We start from the raw sequence: 26041 nt of genomic DNA, 5'->3' as shown, positions 1-26041 counted from the left end.
GTGCAAATTACGCAGGCTTAAGTCTAACGGCATGTGAGATGGCAGCAAGAGAATCTTTACTCAGAAACTCGTAATCATTAAGAGGAATCATTAGTCTCAGGTGACCTTACTCAGGTCAAACGGTGGTTAGCGTCAATATTCGTAAGATCTTAGCCTAAAAGGGGTTGATTGTCGCTCTCAAAAACTACTACTTAGACATGAAGCTCAAAATATCTGCGTTATCGAATGCCCTTATCAACAATTGTGGTACTAGCCCATCTTAATTAACGCTTAGAGCGAAACATTGCTTGGCGTTTACGTATACATGTATACAACAATGGCATGGTTACACGGAAAAATTGAAAAAACCAGACATTCATTTGGTTGCATGGAGTTCCTTCAAGCACCTGTGCTCACTCCCCTCTGCACGTAACTAACGGCTCGGCCTTGAGAAATTACATCCACGTTTTGCCACGCATTAATATCGTTATTATGTACATTTTTATAGTATTAAAACAACTGTTACCTAGAGCCTATTAAAACTAACAACCAGATCCTTACACAAATCAAGTTCTGGCTGGTCGTTCACGCTGACTACCATGGGCTACGGTTCGCGTAAGACGAACACGTTGCAGATTGAATGAGTATTTCTTCCGTTTTACTAAATTTACAAAAAAAAACAAATTCACGTTTACTAAACAAATAAGCGACAATGAAATAATAATAAAGTAGGACATCGACGTCTATGAATTGATGATAGGTCCACGGAAAGATAAGGACGACAAACGTCGTTATTTGTATGTGCATCTGACGCAAAGATTCCCACAAGGTAGACATTCTATGACATCGATAACAAATGCAAGATATACTGAAACTATATATCTAATATACTGCGATATGTAATTGCACATGCGAGCGACAAAGCTTATCTGCGATAAAAATGAAACAAATGCCGATTTTAATAAAGGCTGTGTCGATTTTCGTAAAAAAGAAAAAATGTGTTGATTTTACGTTTGAAAAAACGTGTAGTGATGACAACGTGCCGAAGTGGGTGCCGCTTGCCCTCTGCGTGTTTGAGCCGGAAGTTACAAGTCCTCGACTGGTGCAGTTGATTCGACAAACATCGAGATAGAGAGAGAGAGAGAGAGAGAGAGAGTTTCTTACTGCATTTTTCCCGCATAGTTTCTGATGAGCGACGCTGATCGTTATTTAGCGCCGTATCGTTACTAGCCCTTGAGATTTTCCCACTTTCTTTCACCCGTTGCACTTCGAACGAGGTGAAACAAGGTAAAGAGAGCTTGCGATCTCCTTGGTTTGTATGTACCGTAAAGAGTTAGAGAGGACATGTTCGGCCAGCCAAGATCTTCGGGTGTCGGTGTACCCCACGGCAAAAGCACCGGTCTTGACAAGTGAATCCCATTAGCACCCGCAACAGAAGCTAGTAGCGTTGAATGGCGTGTTTAAACCAACAACTTAGAAACTTGAACATACTAGAATTTCAAACGAAAGACAAGATAAACGACTGATGTGGCGGGTTTGTCCTAGTAGACTGATTGTTTTACGTTTCCTCATTTCCATTCAGTTCCTCGTAGCTTTTGTGATTATTTCCAAATTGTTGAGGCTAATTTATGTAAAATAAATTGCAAAAACTATTCATCTATTCGTTTTTTAATTTGTTAATAAATCGCACGCTGCCCAGGGCCAAGCGGACCCCTTCCGAGCGGAGTCGGCACCAGCATACCTGTCTGCATTCATCCCAACAGAACCGCCTCCGCCGCTCGCCGAAGATGTTTACTACGGGGTACCACCTCTAAAAAATACATATGCATGGGTTAGTGTTGTAGAGCTTCAAGCATCGTCTGTTTGAGGTCATTGTTACTCGATAATAGGCCCGTTGTTGGCTTGGGCCTATTATCGTATCGACAGAATCGGCCATTGAAACATCCTTCTAGTAATAGTCGCTCACTGTATAACACATGGACCGAACAGTAATTGGCGAGCGTGAAAATTGGTCAACTTATTACACTTTAGCACAGAATATCAATTTACTTTTTTTGCGGCACACACAGCGATTGCAAAAGTAATGTTTGGACTCGACGAAAAACAAGATCAGATAGCGATTGCAGATGAGGATAGACGACGAGCGATATTCCGAAGAGAACAACGAGCTAGAAATCCACGGTTAGACTTTCTCGTTCCGTCAATGTCAGAACACAACGAAAACTACTACGAACAAGGGTGCCCTTAACGAAGTTGCTGAGTAACACTAACCACAGCATCACCACCAGCAGCAACGGCAGCATTAACGAAATAGTTCGATGGTGGTCCTTAGGCGAGGTCCAATGAAAAGAGCACGTTGCCAAAGTTGCCAAAGAGCGAAGCGTTTTTGATATCACAATAGCGGCTGCACAGCGCAAGACATATGAGCTATATTTTGGCCGGCCGGCCGTGTCTCGGGAGGGACTCTCATTCAGCGGATGCAGCTAGCTTTATCCCCTCGAAAGTATGCTATCCACCGCCCCCTGCCCCCATTCTCCCGCGACCGACAAACCAAGTTGGTTGTCCAAGTCCGCTAGTTTCCTACTCCCGCCACCGCTGCTAACGCCTTTACTGGGGATGGTGTCTGCCTACACAACCAATGCGAATCAAACTCGCATGAGAAAGGCATACAGGCATCCGAAAAGGACATGTGAGCTAAAACAGTCGTCCTAACCGAGACTGACAGTTCGGGGACCAAGACGGAGAGAACGTGAGAGCTAGCCCAAGGATCCTTGTCCTCGCCAAAGAACTTCCGCTCGCTTCACGTACACTCGTCGTACGTTTGCGGTGACCGAAGGTCTTTTGGCCACTCACAGACCAACAAAAGTTAGTAGTGAGCAGATGCCAGTCGGCATGCTGGCTGTGTCTTTCTGGGTCAAAATATTATGCTTCCATTTTTGGCTATTTGCCGACAGAAGACTTACATTTTTTTTTTCGAGATAGAATTTGATCATCCATCAGCCAAAGCTGGCAGGAACATCTGCAGAAAATTTTGCATGAGGCTTCTTCTTTTTGTCGTTTTCCCTTTCTGCGTTCTTTCGGTCGCCCGTTCTCTTACTCGACCCGTATGGGTGTACAAGTCTCTCAAATAGCCGTCTCGCGACAGCTCTGTATGTTAGCGGTGCCTCTATGGGCCTAAAGAAACAGATCCCACCGAGCTACTTTTAGAAGCCAGTCATGGTTTTTACGACGCATCCATTCGTACTAACATGCTAAGACTGCTGGGGTACTCATCGTCACTACCGTCGTTTGGCACTTTTCCCTCTTCTTCACGACCCCGTTTTCCTCTTAAACACTTTAAACTCCCCATAGCAGCCCTCCACTGAAGTAGAAGATAGAGCTTTTTCTTCGCAGCCATGAGCTGGCCAGCCGAGCGGGATCGAAAAGAGCTGACCTTGCCAGTAGCGAATGCAGCAGAGATTCGGCCACGAGGAATTCTCAGCAGTCGCATCGGTCTTTCCCCAAAAGCTGGATCCATTGTGACTATGGATCTGTAGAAACAGCAGCCATTAACTTAGGGCCCACATCCTGAACTATCGGATCACGATTCCAAGCTGCCACAACTGCTGATCACGATTCCAACAGTACAGAGTTTCCCGGAATTTTAAGGCAAGCAGACAGAGCACAAGCATAACTTCAAAATACTTACACACCCTACTGTTCTTCACGTCTGCCTGTAGGAATCTTTTCGTGCACCCACTCTCTGACGTGCTTTCTGGTATGGGCCCGTACAGGTGCACTGGAAGCGTAGAGTAGGAAATAGGGAATGGGCAGGAACCCTAAAGGAAGAGCCGCAAGAGCAATGTCCAGGGGCTGCTTTCCGGGCACTGACCGGATGGGTAGGCAGGCAAAACGGAAAAGAATCTAGCTTGAACCTAAGAAAAAGATGTGGGTCTAGTAAAAGGGATCACAATAACAGACGGAAGGTCGATGGCCAGGCGGGCAGGCAAACACATTTTGTGCTATATATTTTTGCTATGTCCGTAGATCCCAGCACCCTTCGAAGCCTTTCTCCTATTACAACTTTCGAGAGTTTCGAGTGCAACTTACTCAACCTAACCTAACTGAGTAAAGGTAATCCGCGTGAAGGCTGCATTACAAATCCTGACTCGTTTTCTACTTCTTTTGTTCTATTGCTTTCTCTGTTCGACTCCTGATGTCATCAGAAGAGTAAAAAAAAAATAAAAACGACTACTAACTATTACTACAACCGTTGCTCACATTTCCTTCCTGCCAGTTTCTTCCTGTTCTAACGAGGTAGTAATAACAATCGGAGCAGTACAGGCGGCAATTGCAGAATCGGATTTGGGCTTGATCCAGTATAGTATTTTGTTTCTGATTCCAGAAGCGTCTATCTGTTTGACAACCAAGTCCACTACAATGCAGTCTAGCCCTACGCGTAGTGAACGCTGTAGTCGAACGGATAACTGCTGGCGTTCAGTGTTGACCGTTCACGGCTGCAAGATATTATACGGTTGGTCACTATTCTCAAACCGCCAATCATTCCTGATGTATCCCTCTGCGACTGCTAGCCCATGTAATGCTTCTTGGCGCTCATTTGTTGTCGATCTTTCGTTTTTCTACAGCGTTCTGTGTCTTCGTTCCTTGTGTCGGCGATGCAATCCGATCTAGGAGGCAAGCTTCAGCCCTGCTCGAAACAGATCAACAGCAGGCCAATACTTTTACGCCGCAACGAACACCGAGTTTGAAGGAATGGTAGTACCAAAGCGCGAACCATGACAGAGGGAGACAACGAAAAAGAGAGAAGCAGACGACGGACGATAAGAGGAAAGATAAATGATCGTAGCGAAAGCAAAGACAAGCAGACTCGGAGCTTTTATAGAAAACTGGTCAGAGTCAGAGGCACAATCGTCGAACAAATGTCGACTTGCAAGTAGGAGAAAAAGCTATGCCTCGAGACAGAGCAGATACCGCACAAAAAGCAGAAGCTAGTGGCTCAAGAAGTAACGGCCACCATTTCCAACGAATACCAGGTCCACAGGCCCTAGTGTTTGTCACCATTGCTGCTGACGTACTTGGAGAGCACCATCAGTGTTCGGTCGCCTGCTTGCACCACTACCAGGACTCGCTGGAGTACGGGAAAGGAGAAGGGGGTCAGTTGAGGTGCCATTGGGCGATGAATGGAGTGTAATCTTAAACAAAACCCGTCGACATTACCGCGTGACGCGATCCCCCCACATCTGTCCCTTTCATCGTTTACCATCCGCCCACCGTCGCTTTATCTTCGCCTTCCATCCGTCAGCTGTTAAATTTCCTGGCTGTACCTTACCTCTTCAGGTTTCGGTTGGCGCACGCGCGCGCATTTTCCTCTCACTCCTTTTTCGGCAGCCCGCACCACCTCCCAGCTTAGTCCCCGCTGCCACCCGCCCTCATGAAGCCAACTCGGACAGAGCGAAAGGGAAAAATAAAATAGAAAGAGAACGAACGGAAGCTCACTTCCTTTAGCTTTTCCTGCAGCCGACCCACTTCTTTGTTGAAAGAGTCGGGGCAGCCACCAAGCTCCCCGGCCCGGCGTGTCCTCAAATCTTTCTACTGGTTTTTCAGACGTTTGGTTGAAGTGTCGTCTCATCTGCGTTGCAGCCAGTCAGCATAGTATTGCCCCGGTTCGCCTGTAAATTTGACTGCTGCTTTGCCGCCCTCTGCTGTAATTCCCATTCTAGCCGATCTTTGACTTAGAAAAGCCCCTGTCCCCATTACAACCGCATCAATGACGACGCCTCAATTTATCTCCAAAACTTCTTAATGGGTCTCTCTTTCGTGCGTTCCTGGTCTGAACCATTTCCCTCCCCCCATCTCCATCTCCTTCTCTTCAGTTGAGATGGAGACGACAGCTCGCATCAAAGTAGGCACTCCGCCGCTACCGGCCCCAACCAAGGCGTTGATCAAATTTCGAAGGCAGGCCAAAGGAACAGTTTGTCGGTGCGGTTATTGTCATCGACGGGGCCTCGAACTAGCAATAACTCTTGATGGCCGGAAGGCCGGTTAACATGGCCACGAACGGCCTGAATTATCCATGATCCTGGATTCGTTGGCTAGAAGGAAATGAACTGCCGGACATGGAGACATTTAGAATATTCTATCTCTAATCTCTGGGCGACAAGATGAGAGTCTGCTAGAAATTGAGACCTGTAGTTGCTTTTAGCTTATGGTTCACTCGAAGTTTATCTGGATTTGTGCTGCCTTCATTTATTGTCATTTTATTCCGCCAAACTTCACTCAGAGATGCTAGGTAATACTATAAATGAGTAGCGCATCTTTATATAGAAGGAGCATATGTGACACAAATCGGCAGATTTACGATAAGTTGATAGGACGATATCTGGCATACCACAAGTCAAAAACATGCATGCACTCGTAAACCAACACAGTCATTTTATTTATCGGTTTATTAACATATACAATGTTTGCTTGTTATTTATTGGCACAGGCCGCAAGTTAGTTTACATACTGGTCAGCTCCACGGACCAAGTCGGTACTGAGGCTCGGCAATGAGCGCATATTTTCCAGAGGAAGTAAATGTAAATAGATAGAATGTATTAAGTAGTTTGTTAAGGAGCAGCATCCCCTTACGTGCGAACTGCCGCCTCTAATTGCATTGACTGAAGGGTCACCAGCTAACAACTCGCACTTCGAGCCTGTTCCATATTTGCATAGAAATAGACGTTTGAAGAAGACGTCTATTTACTTTCGTTCGAGCTATACTCGTACGTACACATAGCAGTAAGGTGCTCGTTCGCAAACAAAGTCTTGAAATCTATTTTGTCGCCGCGGAAAAATTTCACGCCTGATCTGAGCTGATTCGGACACTGGATAGCCTCCATACTTTGAGTTTTTGCTTGTCAGAGCTGTTTTATCTGTCTATGCGAAGTGTGAATTCACTTGGGTCTCTGTGCCCGTTGGCTCTATGGTGATCGACGGCAACGTTATACACACGTTGTTCAAACCAGTTTTAAACGTCGTGCAAATATACCCTTCAATTAGCGACAGCGAATCTGAAGCAGTAGAAATGATTGTGATCGTTTTGCCTAGCTATTACGTTATTAAGTCATCGATTTTATTAACCTGACAAAACTCAGCTCGATTCAAGTTACTAGAAGTTTTATAAGCTTTCGAAGTGTTGTCTTATTTAAGTTAAGGGTAACATTATATTATGATGCAAAAATGGAATCTGGTGTCTCGTGCCAGCTCACGTGAAGATGACAATTCGCCATTATTATCGCTTGTTACTTTCAACGATGCGTACCCCACCGTTTTACTTACTACTCGTCAATTTAGACACCTAATTGAGCTCTTTTCTTTCAGGACAAAGTTGTTGAGCACAAACTGACACGAAGCTCGGGAATCACAAACTTTATTTTGCTGATTGGAAGGTCTTCGCTTTCCTCGCCTCTTTCTCGCCGCTCATTTTGCTTGCTTGGGTCGAACAGCTTTGCCAGAACGGGGTCGAACTTGTTGTTGTCGTCGTCGACTAAAGTGTGAAGATTGCTATAGTCGCCTCAGGCCTTCCAGTATCTTTGATGATCCTTTGCTGCAGCCTGCTTCAGACCGCGGGTTGTTATAAGATGTTTGTCCCGATGCTCGAGAGCTCCCATCCATCCTTATCTCAGTAGAGGCTTAGTAAAAGTAATAGTAGCAATAGAAGACAAAGTTGTGTTAGAGGTAATGGCAGCACTGCGGCTGGTTGTGGGGCTGTCAAAAGCGTTACAGAGCAGACGCAACAGAGTTCGGCAGCAGCAGCGCCTCGTCCTCCAGCTCTGGATGCGCGTTTGTCTCCAGCTCGTTTTCCCTATTACCGCTCAGCTATGTCTTTCTAATATTAAAAGTTGTCTAGTTAAAACTTCATAACAATATCGTGCGAAAGCTAGGGGGCAAATCAGCCAGATCGTGCAGCGATAAAGCAAAACAGCCAGAGGGGCAAAGCAAACAAGAACGGTTAATAAATACAGCAACGAAGAAGTACAGCCTGAAAGGGATGCGAACTTTACACGTAGGATAGGCCCCCTCCCGAACAGCCTTTAGACTCTGAATCCCGAATCGGCAGAAGGGTCGACGAAAGATGGTCGGTCTGAAGCCAGCAGGTTAAAGAGCCGTGGCTCGTGAGAGGTCCAGCCCTAACGGACTTTGGTTGCCACCACTATCGGCATTGCGGTTTATACTGCGACCCTTCAAGGCATGACTGCCTGCCTGCCTGTCTGTGGAACAACCAACCGATCCTAGTTTAATTAAATCGACCTAGCAGGCACGCCACACGGGCAAGCGTGATGGGTTGAACTCCTGCCTATACGCATTCCCTCGGTCCTGCACCGGTCCTGAATGCGGTTGGTTGCCGGTGCATTCGATGACGATAGACAGAGTGCGGTTCGACAGGCACTTGCCGCACGTAATTGATCAAAGCGCATTACCCCTCGGGGATGGCTCAGCAACCCTCAGGGGCAACGTCAAATCGAACGAGATCCGCTAGGACCGGGAGAGGATCGAGGAACAGAGAAGCTTTATCCGTTTTAGATATCCTCACTTTGTGCACGGCTTATAATGGTAGCATCGCTCATCCTGGAACTCTTGATCCCGACGAGTCCTTTTAGAACTTGAGGTGTGCGACGGCAGACGACAGTGTTTTAAAGAAAACCATACAGTGAATACATGCAGCGTTTTTACTACTACCTGGTGGATTTATGACTTAGTCTGTCTATTCACATACAATAAGCAGGCATAGAGGCATGTATAACGTGCGTAACACAGATAAATAATTTGGCCGTCTGATCTTGAATTATACTTGTTCAGTGAAATAGGGGGAACTTTGTAGGGAACTTCAATATTCAGTGGTTCATACTGGAAAGAACATAACATTTCTTTGAAACTATAGAGTTCGGCCGGTATGTTATAGTGATTTTCAAAAGGCAGGTTTAATTATGAAATGACACCTTGTAAGTTAACTTATATTTTATGTATATGTATGTAGTGGTTTTAGCTGTCCAGAGAGGTGTGGCTACTCATTCATCAGTATCATTTTGCCACTTTATAATAAAGGAGGGTGTAATATGAGGAAGTTAACGGAAAAAAACTAGATGACATAAACGCATACTTCCGCTTCTGATCCTTTACGATTGACATGATTTCCGTCATCAAAGAGCTGGAATTGAAACCGAAACTATGGCAGAAGAAAAGACGCGTGGAAAAGAAGCCGAGAAATGAATTTACATCGAAAAGAACCATTCCTCTATTTCACATTTATTGAGAACATGTCACTATTCCCACCTGCAATATTTGGCACGTGCTCTATCGCTGTTGCTTTCTATCTCAACGTCAACGTTCGAACAGCGAGTTCTCACTTTTTTTCACCATGAGTTTAGCCTATCGCCCTCTCCGGCTCGATGCCTACGGTGGCATAATTTACCTTTCAAACAGTCCTCTGGAAGTTTACTCGCTTTTTACAGCTTGCCACCACGGTCGAACCAATGAACTGCCGCCTAGTCAGCGTTACACTATACCTAAAGCCGTTCATCCCGCTTCGGTGCTACCCGAGGCGTTCTCCGCTTTCATCGGATCGGCATGACACAAAGCGATCGGAAAAACAAGTAGTGTTTTTCTACATATCTGGTATAGGACACTTGTCTATGTATTTGTATCTATGCTTGCTTTATAGATATGTGTAACAGGTGTGGAAATATACATCTGTAAAACCGGATGGAACGGATGTATCGCCCACGAAGAGCGTCTGGCTACCCTTAGAACGAAATAAATAAGAAATTGTACATCGTACAATATGACCGCCATATTCTCTCCCATCGGCAGATGCGATCACGTATGTGGGGCCTGTATGTCAAGAGTCCTTTTTGCTGCTAAATCGAATTGTAGCGCATATAGTATAGACGCCAACAAGCTCGTGATAGGCTCGTGGGAAGGCTCAAAACACATTGTAACATGTATTTATGATAAGCAACGCTTGTCGGGCACTCCGTCGCCGCTGCTTGCTGCTGCCAATTTCCCATCGACACCGATCTTCTAACCATGTAGGGACTCAACAAAAGCAGCAGCAGCAGCAATTGACATAAGCACTGGCTATCTTCGTTCAACTGAATCGAGCGGTTCTGCTAAACGAAGGAGCGATTTGCACCGATCAAGCGGCGTTGCAAGCAAATAAAAGTTACAACGACTCGAGGTAGTCACCCATCCCTTCGTAGCTTTAGCCTGTCGACAGAATAGCAATCTACAGTAGTCAGCGGCCAGTTCTAGCTGAATTCAAAACGAAAGGCTGTTATATTGAAAATGCCAAACTCTCACAGCCACTTTCTACCCTTTTGCTGTCACTCTCGCTATGAAGTTGGCTCCCTTTCCTGTTTGCGGAAAAGGACGAAAGAGGAAAGGAGACAATGACGTGAGTGCACACGTTGATCGATTGATGGCGTTAGTGTGTAGTACTGACTCGCGCCGTCATTCATGGTATGACAAGACACTGTAATTAACGGAAGTCTTGACATTACAAAAGCGAAAATTCGCTAGTATTTCGGGTTTTTTGAACATCTGAGAGAGCAACTGGAAATGAAAGTTAATTCAACTTTCCTGGGTCGTGGTCGGTACCACCGAGCCGGTACAATTTCTTTGTCGGCGTCAAGAAAATGTTGTCCATGCTTGTCGGGTATCGTAGTCCCCTTGTGGGACCGATCGTATGCGTATTTATTATATCGTAGTTTGCAAGTTGCTTCTCGCTTTCATAACTTCCTAAGCCCCTTGATCACCTTGGAATACTCGTTCTTCACTGCTCGTTGGCGAAAGATCGCCTGTATTAACATCAGCTGAACGATATATGCATACATCTATAACTTCTTTTCCTATCTCCATATGCCGTCTTGTGCCGCTAATAATATGAGACTAATAATATAGATATTCATCTATCTAAAGGGAGTGATCTTAGCTACATCTCCTACCATGCCCAATTTCTATTTGTCGCCTATAGAACTTCGTTCTATATGTATATCCCGGTGTTATTGTTACATCTACCCAGTACCATCACAAACATAACAACAACGACCGTACGTGCAGTATACAACGGTCATGTAGGAGCGACAAATATGATCGACGTATGAGAACTGACCGACTTGCCAGGGGTCGCCAATTCGACAGAAGCTAAATGGCGGAACGAAGCGGATTGCCGCTCAGTTCGGGCCGATTGTCGGTAGTTGGCGGCTTTCGGCAAAGCTTTCGGCGGTGCCGCTTCAAACGAAACTGCAACCCTAGCAGCAACAGCATCTTGTACTCGGCATTCGGACTCTTTAGTCACTTGCTTTCCTTTTCTGTTCGCAACGTACTTGTGCTTACACAGCATCCATCGATGGCTGTGGCACTTGGGAGACGTTGGGTGCGACAAACTGACTCAAGCGACTAAGGGCGCTGAGCGCTGTCCTATGTTATCGGTATCTGAGGCGCGAAACTGCAACCGTCACAAGGCAACTACACCAGCGGCCACTTGATCACCTCGCGATGGGCGCTCGAAAGCATAGAAAGGGCGATCCCAACCAAAACTGGACATTTGCTGTGGCTTCAACTGTGTCGCGCACCCCCAAAAAGGTCGTACACTTGAATAGAATACATGCTGTATTTTTGCAGCTAGTGATTTCATGCTATTGCTATAACGGCAGGGGTTTCGACTGTGTCAACATTAGATAGTCGCACGGTAGGTTTGGCCGGTAATGCAATTGAAACACAAGCGACGTTTAAAAGTGCTGCTTCGGGAAGAGACGACTGACACACCGTGGAGGACAAATCGGGCAAGGGGGAAGAGTTGCCGTAAATATTCATGAAGAACACCTTTAACTCTAATTGATGCCTGGCGATCGGCCTATACCGTGAAAAGCAGCGGTAGAACAAATACTAAGTTACAGGCGTGGAAACAGCTGCCACAATCGCGAAGTCGTCATTGGCTGAAGGTCGTTATGCCTAACTGGGTGGAGCAACCGGACATACGAAAATTGTAATAAGAATATTATAGAAATAATTAATCTTAAACGAACTAGAACAACAGTTAGGTAATGACAGCGCAAGACTGCGACCGGTGAAACTAATCAGCGCAGTGGAAATTGACGGTCTGATCCTTGAACACAATTAACAACACTTCTCCACAGGTAGAGAATGTCAAACACACAGTTAACAAAAAACACATAGCACATTAACGTGAAGCCAGCCGCAAACAGATAAGCAATATAGTTACGTAAAGACACACAACTGCCACTCAACGAGAAAGAAATTATAGCCCAACTAGGTTTCAATCACGGTAGTATATGGTTACTGTAGATGATTTGTAGAAATGATCGAAAGTTCAAATGTAATTATAATCCTAACATATATATACGCATTGGCTTCTATGTGATAATTGTGACAAGTGTAGTTATGTAAATTTCATTGTTCAGCGAAACAACTCCCAACAATGATACAAATGTGTCGTCTGCTAACATGACCGCTTTTATTTGAATGCTTCTGCACTGGATCGTTACGTCGGCGTCATCCGCGATTTCCGCCGTTTTTTCTTGGCTGTGCGCGTATTGATGGGCCGGTGCAGATTTTGTCCAAGGATTCAGTGACAGTGGCGGTGGATGCCGTGGTTTACTATCGCATCTCAAACGCCACCATTGCCGTCTCCAATGTGGAGGATTACGGCCACTCGACGCGACTGTTGGCGGCCACTACACTTCGAAATGTCTTGGGTACCAAAAACCTGTCGGAGATTCTTTCCGAAAGAGAGTCGATCAGTCACGTAATGCAGGCGAGCTTAGACGAAGCAACCGACCCCTGGGGTGTCAAAGTGGAACGAGTTGAGATGTAAGTAGTACAAGTAGTATAATATAATAATAGAATTAGTAATACCAGTGATGCTAAACTGTACTAATTTTGTAGTAGCGACAGTACTAAATGATAGTGTCCAATGGAGATGGCTTAATAATGATATGTTTGCCTAGTAAACTTAGAGATACCCTACGAAGTGCTCCAGGTTCGATGCCGGACGTACACACAATGCTTTTTGCGTCTTAAGCAGCGCTTAATTAGGACAGGAACACAAAATTAAATGTTTTTGTAGTGCTAGATTATAATTTCGAAGTTGTGTGTTTATTTTATAACGACTGTCATATACCCGATATATATGTACTGTACTTTGTAAATAACAGGGTATAGCCTTATTCCGATTTAATTCAATAAGTTTACAACGGAATAAAAGTAAATAGAGGCCAATTAGAAAAATAGCGTGATTGTCCTTTTTGATATTGAACACTAGAAATCTACCCTCACATGATAGAATATTTACCGAATAATAATAGACAGGATTTTCTGCAGATGTTCGTTCAGTGTGGATAGCGTTCAATGCCAATTTTAGCATAAATGTTAGGTGCTGTTCCACGTATATATATGCATGCTCATTTTGCTCAAGTCTGCCTTGACCAAGGTTTTTCGAGGCGGTCTTGGTCGCAACTTCGCTGTTGGTCTCCGATGCCGATGGTTTTCCAGAGGAGGCGTGGCCTTGTTGCCGTTTGCTTTCTCCAAGCTTCGCTTGAAAGGCGCTTCTGCTCCAGGTAGATGAAAAGGATGTGTGGGTTATCTGTCTGGGTCGATCTGATGTCGTGACATGCCTCTAATGCCCAATTACAGAAAAGATGTTCGTCTGCCAGTTCAACTACAGAGGGCTATGGCGGCTGAAGCCGAAGCTGCCCGAGAGGCTAGAGCCAAGGTATGTAATTTTCATGAAGCTATTAGCTTGTAGATAATTATAATAAATAAAACAATAATGAAAAATAAGGCTATTAACCTGTGCTCAAATCAATACATTCCTCAGAAATATGGTGTTATGTAGAAGCACTGTCGTGTTATAATAATATGCTTGTTCCTGTAAAAAAGCTGTAAAAAAACAAAGTTACTGAAACAGACTTATATATATATATATATATATATAAGTCTGTTTCATATATATATATACATATATATATATCACCATCTGTTTTATGTAAATTGGCCTTATCTAACGTTTTGTTCTTTTTGTGTGTGTGCGTGTGTGTGTGTGTATGTGTCTGCTTGCATCTTTCAATTTGTGTTTTTCTCAAAACCGACTGCATCGTTCACCTCATGAACCTCGCCGGTTCACACCATCATTACGGGCCACCTCATCACCTTAATAAATCGTTGTTCTTGCTGTTGTTATTATAATAATGTAATCTTATCCATTCATCCATGTTCGTCAATCGTCCAACCAACCAATTAATCACTCAATAGGTGATCGCCGCCGAGGGAGAGCAAAGAGCCTCCCGAAGCCTGAAGGAGGCCGCAGAGGTGATCGCGGACACGCCGTCAGCGCTGCAACTGCGTTACCTGCAGACGTTGGCGTCGATTGCGGCCGAAAAGAACTCGACCATCGTCTTCCCCATTCCCATGGAGCTCTTCTCCGGCTTTATTGCTCATGATCAGAGACACGAGCCCCACAACAACGATGGAGGTAGGTCCTGCGCCAGAGAGGATCTCGAGGACACCATCATTAGTTGAGTGAGCCGGCAAACATCGGCAAGCAGCCCCTACGCCATGAGCATGCGGCGCCCCCCAAACAACAGCCGTCTCCCCCAACATTGCTAGCGGCAGTATTAGCAGAAAGCTAGCAAGAGTCGATATCGTATTGGCCTGGTGTTTAGCCCACCGTTCTAGTCGGCCCAATCGCTAATTGTGTCTATAGATGACAAAAAGCAAAATATTGTCTGTAGCCACCCGTGCATTGGCGACAGCAGCAGCCCATGCTGATGGATGTTGTTCTAGTCGTCGTCGTCGCCGCCGTCGTTGTAGTTCTGTTGAATGACGCAAATGGCAAAGTAAGAGACAGAACAACAGGTGTGAAACATGCAAACGCGCAAATTAGGGGAATAAATTGCTGGGGCCTGCCAAGTTTAAGTGTGTGCTCGTCTTGGCGTCCAGACGCTTTTAATAGGCGCAGCCTGTCTGACAGTGTTCTCTTTGGTTGCAGGGCCCAGCCCTCCTATGGCGCCGCCGTTGGAGAAGAAGGAGCCGATCGCATAGCAACAACTAACCCCGGTCAGACGACTGCTGTTCTGGGCTCCCCCAGGGGGGCCCCGGAGGATGTCGCTAGCTGCGCCCCCGCCAGCGTCCGCACCTCCGCCCCCTCCCAAGCTGTAAGACCGCGAAACAAAATCGTGCCATCATCATTACAACATCACGAATGAATGAAAAGAACATCATCAACAACAACAACCATTCAAAATTCATTACTCCTACCGTCTTCTTAGATCTTGAAACCTGTAAAAAAAAAAGGAAAACTACCACGGAGAAAAATAAAGTGAGAAAGAAAATAAGAAAAAAAAAGGAAAAATTGACGAAACCTACATTAAAATTCAATTTTATGAGCCTCCGCCATCATTCATGCACGCCAAAGCTTGATAAGAAAGACAATTTTAATATAATAATTACTCGAATATGAACAACCATACACAACGCATCAAAAGCATTTAGACATCTACAAAAACAAGAAGTTGAAGAAGCTCGTCACGAATTTGATCATTCCAACCTGCTTGTTTTTCCCGGCTTCCTGTAAAGAACGAAATTACCGGGTAAAAAAGGCGACAAATATACTATAACAGCTACTTACATTATAACAGTTACTACGTCCCGGCTATCACCATCAAGCATATCCTACAATTAGAAAGATCGCCTAGGAAAATTGTTATCATACACAGATAACAAAAATGCCTGGATTGGTAACCACGAGCGTTGCATATGCCTGTTCATATCTCGTATATACCTCTATCTAATACTAGCAGTAAAAGGAAGTCAACACAGTTCCGGCAGGAACTTGTCGAATAGGAACAACAACAAACGGCAGCTAAGTACGTCATTACGAGGCATTTTATGGATCAGCGTCGCGTAACGATAAGATGATAAGACGAAAAATTCATAAGCGAAAATGTCATGTACCTCATTAGGAATTGAGACTACTGATTATTATTAGTACGTCGCTGTCAGTAAAAATAAGTCTTAATGGCATCCTTCATCAACAGTCAACAGTACATTCTGAAATTTCTCTAATTACTCGAAAATGACTCCTAACCGTGGATCGTTGTACTTGGCCCATTTGGATCGGATTTTGAATTTTGGCGGCATTATTATTTCCGGCCGGCAGCCTGACCACCGATTTGAAAAACGTATTCATATGGATACCACACAGCGAAACACGGGCCGCTGGTGCATTTGTGAAAACAACGACGAGCGACGATAAACCCAGCGCCAAAAAATCGTCCATTGAAGCAGTTCGGCACGAAGGTGCCATGTGTAACAGCGACCTGACACATTACAAGATGGATGTTTAGAAAAACAGAAGCAGCGGCAACAAAGACAAAAAACTATTGAAGATGATTTCATGCAATATCTATCCATTGCAGTAGAACCAACGAAGACAAAATCGCGCTTCGTATCACTGCAAACAAATGGCGCAGAATCGGCACGAAAGAGAACACTTTGAAGATTTTCTCCAGCAAGGATCAGCTAAAGGAATGAAACTAAATAGCAACGCCCTGAACCTACCGTCGAAATCCGTTGCTACTAAACGGACACCCTTTCTTTAATCGCTTAACAACAGAGACAATAGCTAATGAAATTTGCTGAGATTCTCCGCGGCACCGAAAATCCCTTAGACGTATACGCCGGCGAACGGGGCAGGAGGAGCTTACGAGAGAAGCCAGAATGCAATCTACCTGATCAGTAAACTATAACGCCATGATGCATATAAACGAAATCCATGAAAAAGCTTAATGGACTATTAAACGCGATAAGTTGAGCTCGTCGGTTGACCATATGCGGACGCATTGGCATTTTGAAGCTTTACCCTAAGCAATGACACTATTTCCAGATTGGATAAGGACATCATTAACAACTATATGTGAAGTCTGAAAGCCGAAGCGGGTAAGAATAGCAGCCAGGACTAAAACACGCGTAACGCACATCAAAGTGTTTCGCGTATACGTGTCATGAGGTGGGTTAACGTTGAAGCATTCGAAGATAGAAATTCGAAGTGAAAGACTCGAAGTTCCGCAACGAAAAATTCGATGCTGAGAAGGGTCCTAACAAAAGGAAACCCTCACTTGTTAACACCGCCACTCCCGCGCCTGTAATTTTTCCCTTCTTTTCACCGATTACTGTACAGCTGAACAAGCAGTTACTACAACTATATATCAAAATGATATTTCGGTTACGGCCAGTACCATCAAGGCCAATGGCACTGGTAATTCGGTTGCGTAAGTGAATTGCTCGTATTTTTCAAAACAAAGCCATGAAAATTGAACGTTTTTGTATAACCGCAATAATTAGAAAACTATATGTGAACTAAGATTACAAACACGTTATTGTTTAATGTGAACGTCTGACGACTCGAGCAGTTCTGATTAAAATAATCCTGATGGACTTATAATTAAAAAAAAGTGCCTGACTGATTGATTGATATGAGAATTTTTTTTTATCCTGTAAGCAGTGCAAATGCAAAACGCTAAACGCAGATGTGTGTGCGCCTCCCTATTTTATTTGTGCAACTTACACAGTTTTTCCGTGTGTTTCATGCAGGCACGACGAATGAATAAACACCCATTTAATAACCAAACAAATAGACGCCACTTTCCCTCCCCTCGCGTCAACGATGATCTGAGAATGTGGCCTCGCTCTCACCGATATATATATATCGTCGAGAGCAAGGCCATATATATATATATATATATATAGAGAGAGAGAGAGAGAGAGAGAGAGAGAAAGGGGGGGGAACGCGACGTTCAACTGCAACAAGCATGCAATTGCCATTCGGATATTGTACGTATAATATACACGAGGGTACAGCATGCCGGATAATGCGCCAAAGCTAAATCGAAACAAAAAATCATGTAAAAGTTATGAGCAACGACGTGCAAAAGCTAGCCGAGCAGCGAATACACGAAAAATAGCAAGCCAGCTTATATCAGCTAATCCCTTGAAAGAATCGAGATTGGAGCTGCTACATGAATCATGTCTCATGTCGAAGATGATCGAGCAACAAGCCTAGAGAAGACGTAAGTCGTAGAGAACATGTAATAACATCATCATACGAATAAGCAGTATGAGGACCACTAGGAAAAAACATCAACAAAGCCAACTGGCATCGATAGACGGAGAGCATTAAATCAAAAAAAAAAAACAATCTAACATGTGAAAAGAAACACCGGTTTCGATACTAAACACAATCAGAATATGCAGTCTGTGGGATTCGAAAGACTGAATACTAACAACTATCCACAATACGAAATAGTAATTAGTCGCTATAACGAGATTAGAGACTATACAGTATAGCCAAGAAGATGTGTGTAGGGGAAAGTGAATTTTTTCGCCATTACAATCTAATAGCTTAGGACGGAGCTTAAGCAGCAGCCACCGATCGGGGTTAGAGCGAGTGTGGTACCTTTTGTTGTTCGAATTATGAAAATAAAACATTAAGATACATAGAGGACTTTCAAACCTTGAGTAGAGCCTAAGCGGACGATGAAATATACCACTACTCTCAAAACTCTCTGAACATACGATAACAGATCCAGCTATACGTGTCAGGCAGACAGACTTCGTCACAGAGAGTCTTGCATCTCTTCTACGACTATCAATAGGTGCATATGCAGAAAAAAACGGAACATATTAGCTATACGAGTGAAACTGATCAACGCTCCAACATGTTATGGTTGTCAAAGTCAACACAACCACGTTTCTACGCCGTTCCGCATATCACCGCCTACCGATGAATCTTAACTTTACGAATTGTTGAACTAGTGCGGAAAGCCATGTAGATGGAAAATAAATACCACATACGCACACATGTGACTCCATGGGAATCGCGATAACGTTACTTGATCGCTGCTATCGGTTGTTAGTACCACTACCAACATGAAAATCAGCAACGATTGGGCAAGCGTTGTCGCGCTTTGGGTGATGACTGAAACGTCAGGCCACGTAAACGTATGGGAAAAGGAGAAGGGATCTAAGAGGCCTTTAGCCGCCTTTTTTATACCCTTCTCTGTACTTAGAGCTCTACTTAAAAACGCAGTACGAAGTGAGCGAGGAACATTTCTCCTTTCAAAAAGAGACGCGTAGGAGGACATGCTAGCTACTGACCGACCTCACTATACCCCATACCAAGATAATGTTATTGTCCGGTCCGCGGTCCCTCAGGACACGCGTCCTGTCGAAGCCTCGACGACCGCGGCCTCTGGCGGCCACCGGGTCTTGGCTCTGCGGGACAGGAAAGCGATGAGCCAAGTAACAGAAAAGAATTCGACTACATAGCCAGGGACCGGTCCGTCGCGGTAGCTTACTGCGTTCGATAGTCCGATGAGCCGTCATCCTTGCTGTGTTCGAAAGCCGTTTGCCTGAGGTTTGCAGCTTCTTCGACAATGTTGATCTTGGAAAGAGCGTAATATTGACTCGTTGTTCTTGACGACCTGACCGAAGACCTGGCTATCTCTGAATCTGAGTCAACAAAACCTGAATATTCAGGCAACAACCTACTTCTAGCAAAGGCAAACGGTAAATGACGCCAAGACGTGACGGTGAACTAAGAATTGTAATTGTATTGATCAGCCGTGTTGCTGGCCAATAACAATAACAGTAACAATAATAATGATGTCAAAAGGCCTTTAAGGTCACTGACGCACCTGATTCACCATTTACACCTGATTATATATGTCCGGCAAACATGCATGTATGGCGTACTACTACGTCGGCCAGATTAAACGTAAAAATGCGTTGTCGACATCGCAAACGTTGACCTTTGACTGACAGCTACCTAGGCATAAATAACGTATAAGGAAGAGCGTATACAGAATGATACCGCCTCTAGAGTTGGAAGCTTCTCATGGGTTTCATATATGGGGCTAGAGGACTTAATTTTAACGAATAAGAAAGAAAAAGCTAATGATGAATGTTATGTCACTATAGAAGACGGCTACGAACACGACCCGATGGAAATATTGAATTAGGATTATGGTAAAGACCCCCTAAATGTGAACTGGCTGAAACAGCGGTCGTTGCAGAACCGCATACGACGAAAATCTTAGCAGAACGTATTGCTAATTAATGATGAATGAATGTTTATTGATGATCGATGATGAATGTGCAGTACTGAACGATGATAATGATGATATATTATTATCGATAATCATATGATGACTATATTGATGAAATGATACTAATAAACCTGCTGATGAGTTATGGAAATAAGTGTAGAAAGTATGATGAAATACGATGATCAACAAAGAGCTACCATTGCAACAGCCATTATTACTTCAACCAAATAGTAATAGTAGGAAGAACTACAAGTGACGAACCATGTATGCAAAGCAACAGCAGAAGTAAACAAAGAACACAATGTATACCCACACGCACGCACGCACGCACGCACGCACGTACACGTACACAAATAGATCCTACCGAGTCGAAATACGACAGGAGCACAAGATAAACGCAGACACACATTTATATCAACCTAAGAAACAAGACGCTACCACACACTTACAAGAACAAGCGCAGCTCGTTAGCGGAAGAAAAAACAGTCGGCCATCAGCAAAAACCTCGCCAGGAGGGCGACAAAGAAAAAGAAAGAGCTTACCATTCAGCCCCACTGCCATCTACCTATAACCTGGAATAATAATAATAATAGTGTTAGGTCATTTCGGTCCGTAAGGACTAATGACGACATTTAAAGTGCGCAATCGAAGCTACCCATTTGTGAAAATTAGCCAAAATAACAGCGGTGACAATAGCAGGAACGACAGGAAAAAAAAGCCTAATCTTGAGCTCAAACGTGCGCAAATTTCGCAACTTAAAGGCCGCTTAAGCTAGCGCTAATGCCCTGGTTTGGACAATTTGCCACATCTCGCAAGGCTGTTTCAACATATCTATTCGTTGATTCGAAAATCTCACTCGCCTTATCTATTCGGTAAGTATATGATATGTTTTATATGCTAGTAAGGGTCAGCAGTTTGCTTTGCGTTCGGCGAGGATCACAATATAAGGAAGCATTTCCTTCGTCGCGTCCCCGTCGGAATATCCGCATATATGGGCCACTACGGAATCATTGAGTAACTACTGCTGCTCCTACTACTGAACCCTCACACGATTGCAATCCCGTGCTCTTTCTTCTTCTTTAACTTTTTAACTTATTTCAACTTTATATATAAGTATATATATATATATATATATATATATACAGGTCGTTTGAAAACATGTACACGCATAGCTGTAATTCACCGAGCATCTCTTCTGCTCTCTCGATATTTTGCGAGAAAAATACAGCGATTATTCATCCCGTCCATCAGCACAATTCCACAAACGTAATAAGTACGAAGTGAGAGAACGAGTTGCGTTTGTTGACCTAGTTCAAGTTGCCGACTGACGATGGCTAACCAATAAAAACAAGCGCACACAGCATCTCACAGATGCTCAAACACAAGTTACATGGAGAAATTTTCTGATCATTGGCAACCCCCAGATCAAAACATGGTTGCAATGACACGTCAGAACGATACAAGACATCACTGAACATAATGCATACACCAGCAATGACAACGTCAATAAGGACAATAAATGCCCGTCAGAATAACGGCCTCGCGAAACCCAACCCAGCCTGGTCGGCATGCAGTTTGACCCCCATCACTGTGGGAAACCATAGCATGCGAGTTCTCGGCAACCCGAACGGGAAAACCCGGTTGGCCAAGGGGATTACGCGCAAAGCGACTGCACTAAGTACCCTTCAAAAATCATCAAGTAAAATGTATTCATCAACACAAAGGGCGATAATTAAGCAATGAAGATAATGATGACGGTAATAGTATTATTACCGTCGTCATCCCGCCAAACAAAACGTTACATCAATGTTTTGTCGATGTGAAGACAACTTTTGTCCGTCCAGCTGGCTCGTTCTATGACTAAAAGGTAACAAATAATGGTGATGCTGGATGTAGGACGAAAGCCAGTGTTTGCCTGTTTGTCAGGCCGCTGGACAACCCTTAAGTGGATTACGGTAGTGATCTTGTGGAAGTGAAAAGTGGCGACGTTTAATTTGGTCACTTTGTTTATCCAGCTAAGTCTGCTAAACTACAAACATCTGCTGAATCTACCAGACTGTCGACAGGCAGAACTTTCTAAAAACGGCACAGCTACCGTGAATTGAATGGATATTTATCGACTTCTCAAACAAGAACTCCGCTAGAGAACTGCTGCAGGAACAGGGACATTAGAAAGCTATGAAAAAAAAAACAAGAGGAAAAGGAGGAAATGCGAAACGTTGATCCTGATTTGACTGGGATAGATTTTTCGCTATGACAAGATTAAATACAATATCCAAAACACGGCCGTAAAATAGATTTACCGCCTTTGCAGATATAGATAGGAAAAGCTGGGAAGACGATAACGACAATAAAACAGTACTATTGACTTTGATAACGAGAAATCGTATATATGGTCCTTACGCATTCAGTTAGCGTACGATTTTTCATGCTTGCCGCTTTCTGTAAAATTGCTATCATAGTGTCATATGTTACTACTCGTACTTTTCAATTGTATATAACGATGGACGACTGATAACGAAGCGGCCCGTAACGAAACAAAAAAACTACGGAAAACTATTCTTCTCGTCATCGTAATAACAATGATTACTACTAATGTAACGGTTTTATTTATAAAACTAACTATCGCCGATAGTAAAGAGATATAACGAATAGATAGTGTAAAACAACAGACACCATCCAAGCAACATAAACTATGACGAAGTCTGGTAATTAACAACAACAACTTTATCCGATTTTTTGTTTATATATATTTAGATCATACGAGATTTGCTACTATTTATTAATGTCAGAAGCTGATGAATTTTTATATTACCTTCTATGATGAATATCCACACAATGATACACCGATATATAATACAAACACAAAAGCGGCATATCAGTAATGCCGTAAACAGACAAAAGAATGATACATTATTTATACACCATGCATGTCAAAAAGCATTCACAATCATCGCAAACTGCGACAAAAAAATAACCTTCGGCCATTCTATACAATGCAACGAGCAAAATAATGATTGCATTGTCACCGTGTGTTTCTTTGTATGCTTGTTTATTAGAAAACAAGAAAGAGAGACCATTAAAGAATTTCCGACCAGCCATTGCTACGCGTTGCATCTGCATCTGCATTGTGTCTCTTAGTATCTCGCGTTCCTCAAGTTCGAGAATTCAGTCGCCAATCAGATTTGATCGGGAGGGGCTGCTCTGAACTCAACTTTCAACTGAAGATCGCAACATCACACAGATCAGATGGGAAGATTAGGGCAGACCTGCCACACAGTCCCCAATATCTGATCTATTACTGTGCTTCGTATCCGCTACTTCGTATGTGATGATGCACCAATGATCAGATGGGGGTGTGTGTATTGTGTGCATTTGTGTTAACGGTACGGTACAATCCGACCGCTGACAGACTTACACATACCTACTGTCTGGTGTAACAAGGAACGCAAAAAATATCTCCAGCCTCTACTTATGCCTGATACCATCACTAGCCTCGTCGCCTCGATCTCCCCAAAACGAGCATCTCTCAGCACAATAACAACTACGCAGTACCGCTGGAGGCAATCCCGTTATGATGTTTCTGATCCCTATAAACGAACTCAACGTCGATGGTAAGAATGAACAATACTGTATTGACGGCTCTTCTAGCCTAGAGGCTGACACAGGAGGCCCTGCCATAGGGATGTCGCACTGTAGCAACTTTGCTGGGGTATTGCGAGCCAACACACCCAATGACGTTAGGCGTGTGCGCCGTTGGTGTCACCCATGAGGCCAGTTGGGGCCTGCTCAGATTAGTACAGAAAGATCATCGTCAAACGTGGCGAGGAACAACTGAAAGACAACCCCCAACTTAACTAACATTAGCATTTCTTATAAATCCATCTCTTAGAAAGCATGTACCGATACAGGCTTATCGCAGCGGTTTTCTGCCAGCGCTAAAGTTTTTTCTTCCATCAAAAGAAGGGGCAATCGAAATGAAAGTGCATAACGGTGCTGGGGAGATCGGGTCAGCCTTACCCGTGAATGCGACGGCTCCCATGTGACACTAAATAGAGAGGGACATTCGCAGGATAATAATAATAATAATAACTAACTGCGACATAACTACCATGGGATACGGTTAGGAAAAAGAAGAGAAACACAAAAAAAAATTAAGTAAAGAAGAACTTAAGTCGTCTGTCGTGCCCAGTGCAGCCAAACCTCCCGAGAAATCCTGTTTGGGGCGGAATCGCTTAGAAGGAGGGGTCAGTTGGCTTCCATTATGTAACATCCAGAAAGAGCTTATACTGTGCTGACTGTCTTAAGCATCAAGGTAACCATCATAAATAATAATCAAGGAGACTCAAGTCTTGGGGATTATTAGATTTTACTATCCACTTTACCCATCAGTCCCCGATCGACGAAATGGTGTCCGGACAATAGGCGTCGAGGCATGAGGCGACATCACGTTGAAGGTGTCAACCAACAAGCTTCCCCACCACTACAAGACTCATCAACAACTCGAGCTCTTGGCTACGACGACAACGATGCCGCCACTCAAGCTCCATCATAACGGAAGTGTCGCGCCTCGGACGTCAATCGTGGCCAGCCACGAAAGCAGCCGACCAAGAATTATAATTCTGTTTTGTTCATTCCGACCCACATACCTGCCAAAGCTACCTGCCTAACACAGCCTACGCCATTTAACTATGCCGCTTCAACAGTCTAGGTCGCATCGCATAAATGTTTGCTGCATAAGTTACGTGATAACGAACAAACAAGATAACTAATGATGTTGAACGAGTAAGAAAATCACGGAACGCGCATGCTAAAAAGCATTAGGAAGACTCGCTACGAAGTTACGAAACCATCACGATGTACACATCAGAAATTTTGGCTTTGTGGCTTATCACCCATTGCGCTGTGGCTGGTGTCCCGGTTTAAACGAGTGTGCTATTCGCCTCTTGCCGTCAATAACACGATATCTGATTTGTACTTGGCAGGATAACATGGCCGTGTTCGTTCGTGTAGAATCTCTGAGCAGACGCCAGCTCCTCCAGAGATGCACGGAGTAGCATTTCCAACAGACTGGGCGCCGATCAGACATCAAGCAACCGTTGCCAGTTGGACCAGCAGCGTATGCAACAGTTGAAGTGTGAGGCAACAACGCAGTAACAGACAACAAAAAAAATGACGATAAACAATAATGAATTGATCAACAAATCGCCACTCGATAATAATCACATAACTAAAAAAGTAAGCAATAGAACCGTATAGAGAACTGGCAGACATACCGGAAGCTGCTGATACACTGGACGCCAATCTAAAGCAACGCTACTTCAGCACCTGGTGGGAGAAAATAGATTCGGGAGGGCTGTAGCAACAAAGGTCAAGGAAGTGGGAGGGACAGAAAGAAAAAGCAAAAACAGCCACGACGAGGGGTAAAAACCAACATGAATAGAAAAATAGCGAAACAGAAATAGATATGAATGTAAACGACAATTTGCTAGGGTACAGAAGGTATTGTGCAGATACCGTTTTGACGTGTGTTTTGACGGTGGCTCTTCGCTTATGGATGCGGATAAATAGCTCGAGTCCGATAACTGAACTGGGTAACAGGCTTAATAACGATGAGGAAGGATTTTGAGACTGTTCACATCGTTTGGCAATGAAGGGCTTTCGACACCTATCGCATAACATACGCCGTATGTAGCGCTGCTTGCCAGAATGTTCTTCCGAAGCCTAATAGTCCGCCACCTCAGCAGCGGATATGAGCTAACTTCAAGACGGACCTGCACTGAACGATCGAATGACAAAAACAACAGCCAAAAAATAACAAGATGAAAGATAGGAAACTCGCTTGTTCTGACTGATTGCATTCAGACAAGGACCACTTGACCGAGGATAAAAAAGAG

General features: G+C 44.0%; 2 protein-coding genes across 10 annotated transcripts in view; one reads left to right on the top strand and one right to left on the bottom strand.

Moving 5' to 3' along the window:
- Positions 1–15523, top strand: part of LOC111261861 (band 7 protein AGAP004871) — a 329925-nt gene extending 314402 nt beyond the window's left edge. For both annotated transcript variants that reach the window (XM_086968873.1, XM_086968872.1), the window contains 4 exons: positions 12593–12852; positions 13675–13753; positions 14293–14512; positions 15029–15523. In XM_086968873.1, coding sequence (XP_086824999.1) covers positions 12593–12852; positions 13675–13753; positions 14293–14512; positions 15029–15081 — 612 coding nt within the window. In that variant the 3' untranslated portion in view covers positions 15082–15523. The remainder of the gene's footprint in view (positions 1–12592; positions 12853–13674; positions 13754–14292; positions 14513–15028) is intronic.
- Positions 6389–26041, bottom strand: part of LOC111261858 (uncharacterized) — a 73050-nt gene continuing 53397 nt past the window's right edge. For 4 of the 8 annotated variants that reach the window (XR_015311705.1, XR_015311704.1, XR_015311703.1 and 1 more), the window contains 2 exons: positions 25662–25923; positions 6389–7652 (listed from right to left, as the gene is read on the bottom strand). The gene's annotated coding sequence lies outside the window, so the exon portion shown is untranslated. The remainder of the gene's footprint in view (positions 7653–25661; positions 25924–26041) is intronic. The other 4 variants (XR_015311707.1, XR_015311708.1, XR_015311709.1 and 1 more) reach the window with 2 other exon arrangements.

The sequence above is a fragment of the Varroa jacobsoni genome, unplaced genomic scaffold (assembly GCF_002532875.2).
Source record: "Varroa jacobsoni isolate VJ856 unplaced genomic scaffold, vjacob_1.0 scaffold_602, whole genome shotgun sequence".
Lineage (NCBI taxonomy): Eukaryota > Metazoa > Arthropoda > Arachnida > Mesostigmata > Varroidae > Varroa > Varroa jacobsoni.
The sequence above is the reverse complement of the archived record's forward strand: the minus strand, read 5'-3'. Positions and strand labels throughout refer to the sequence as shown.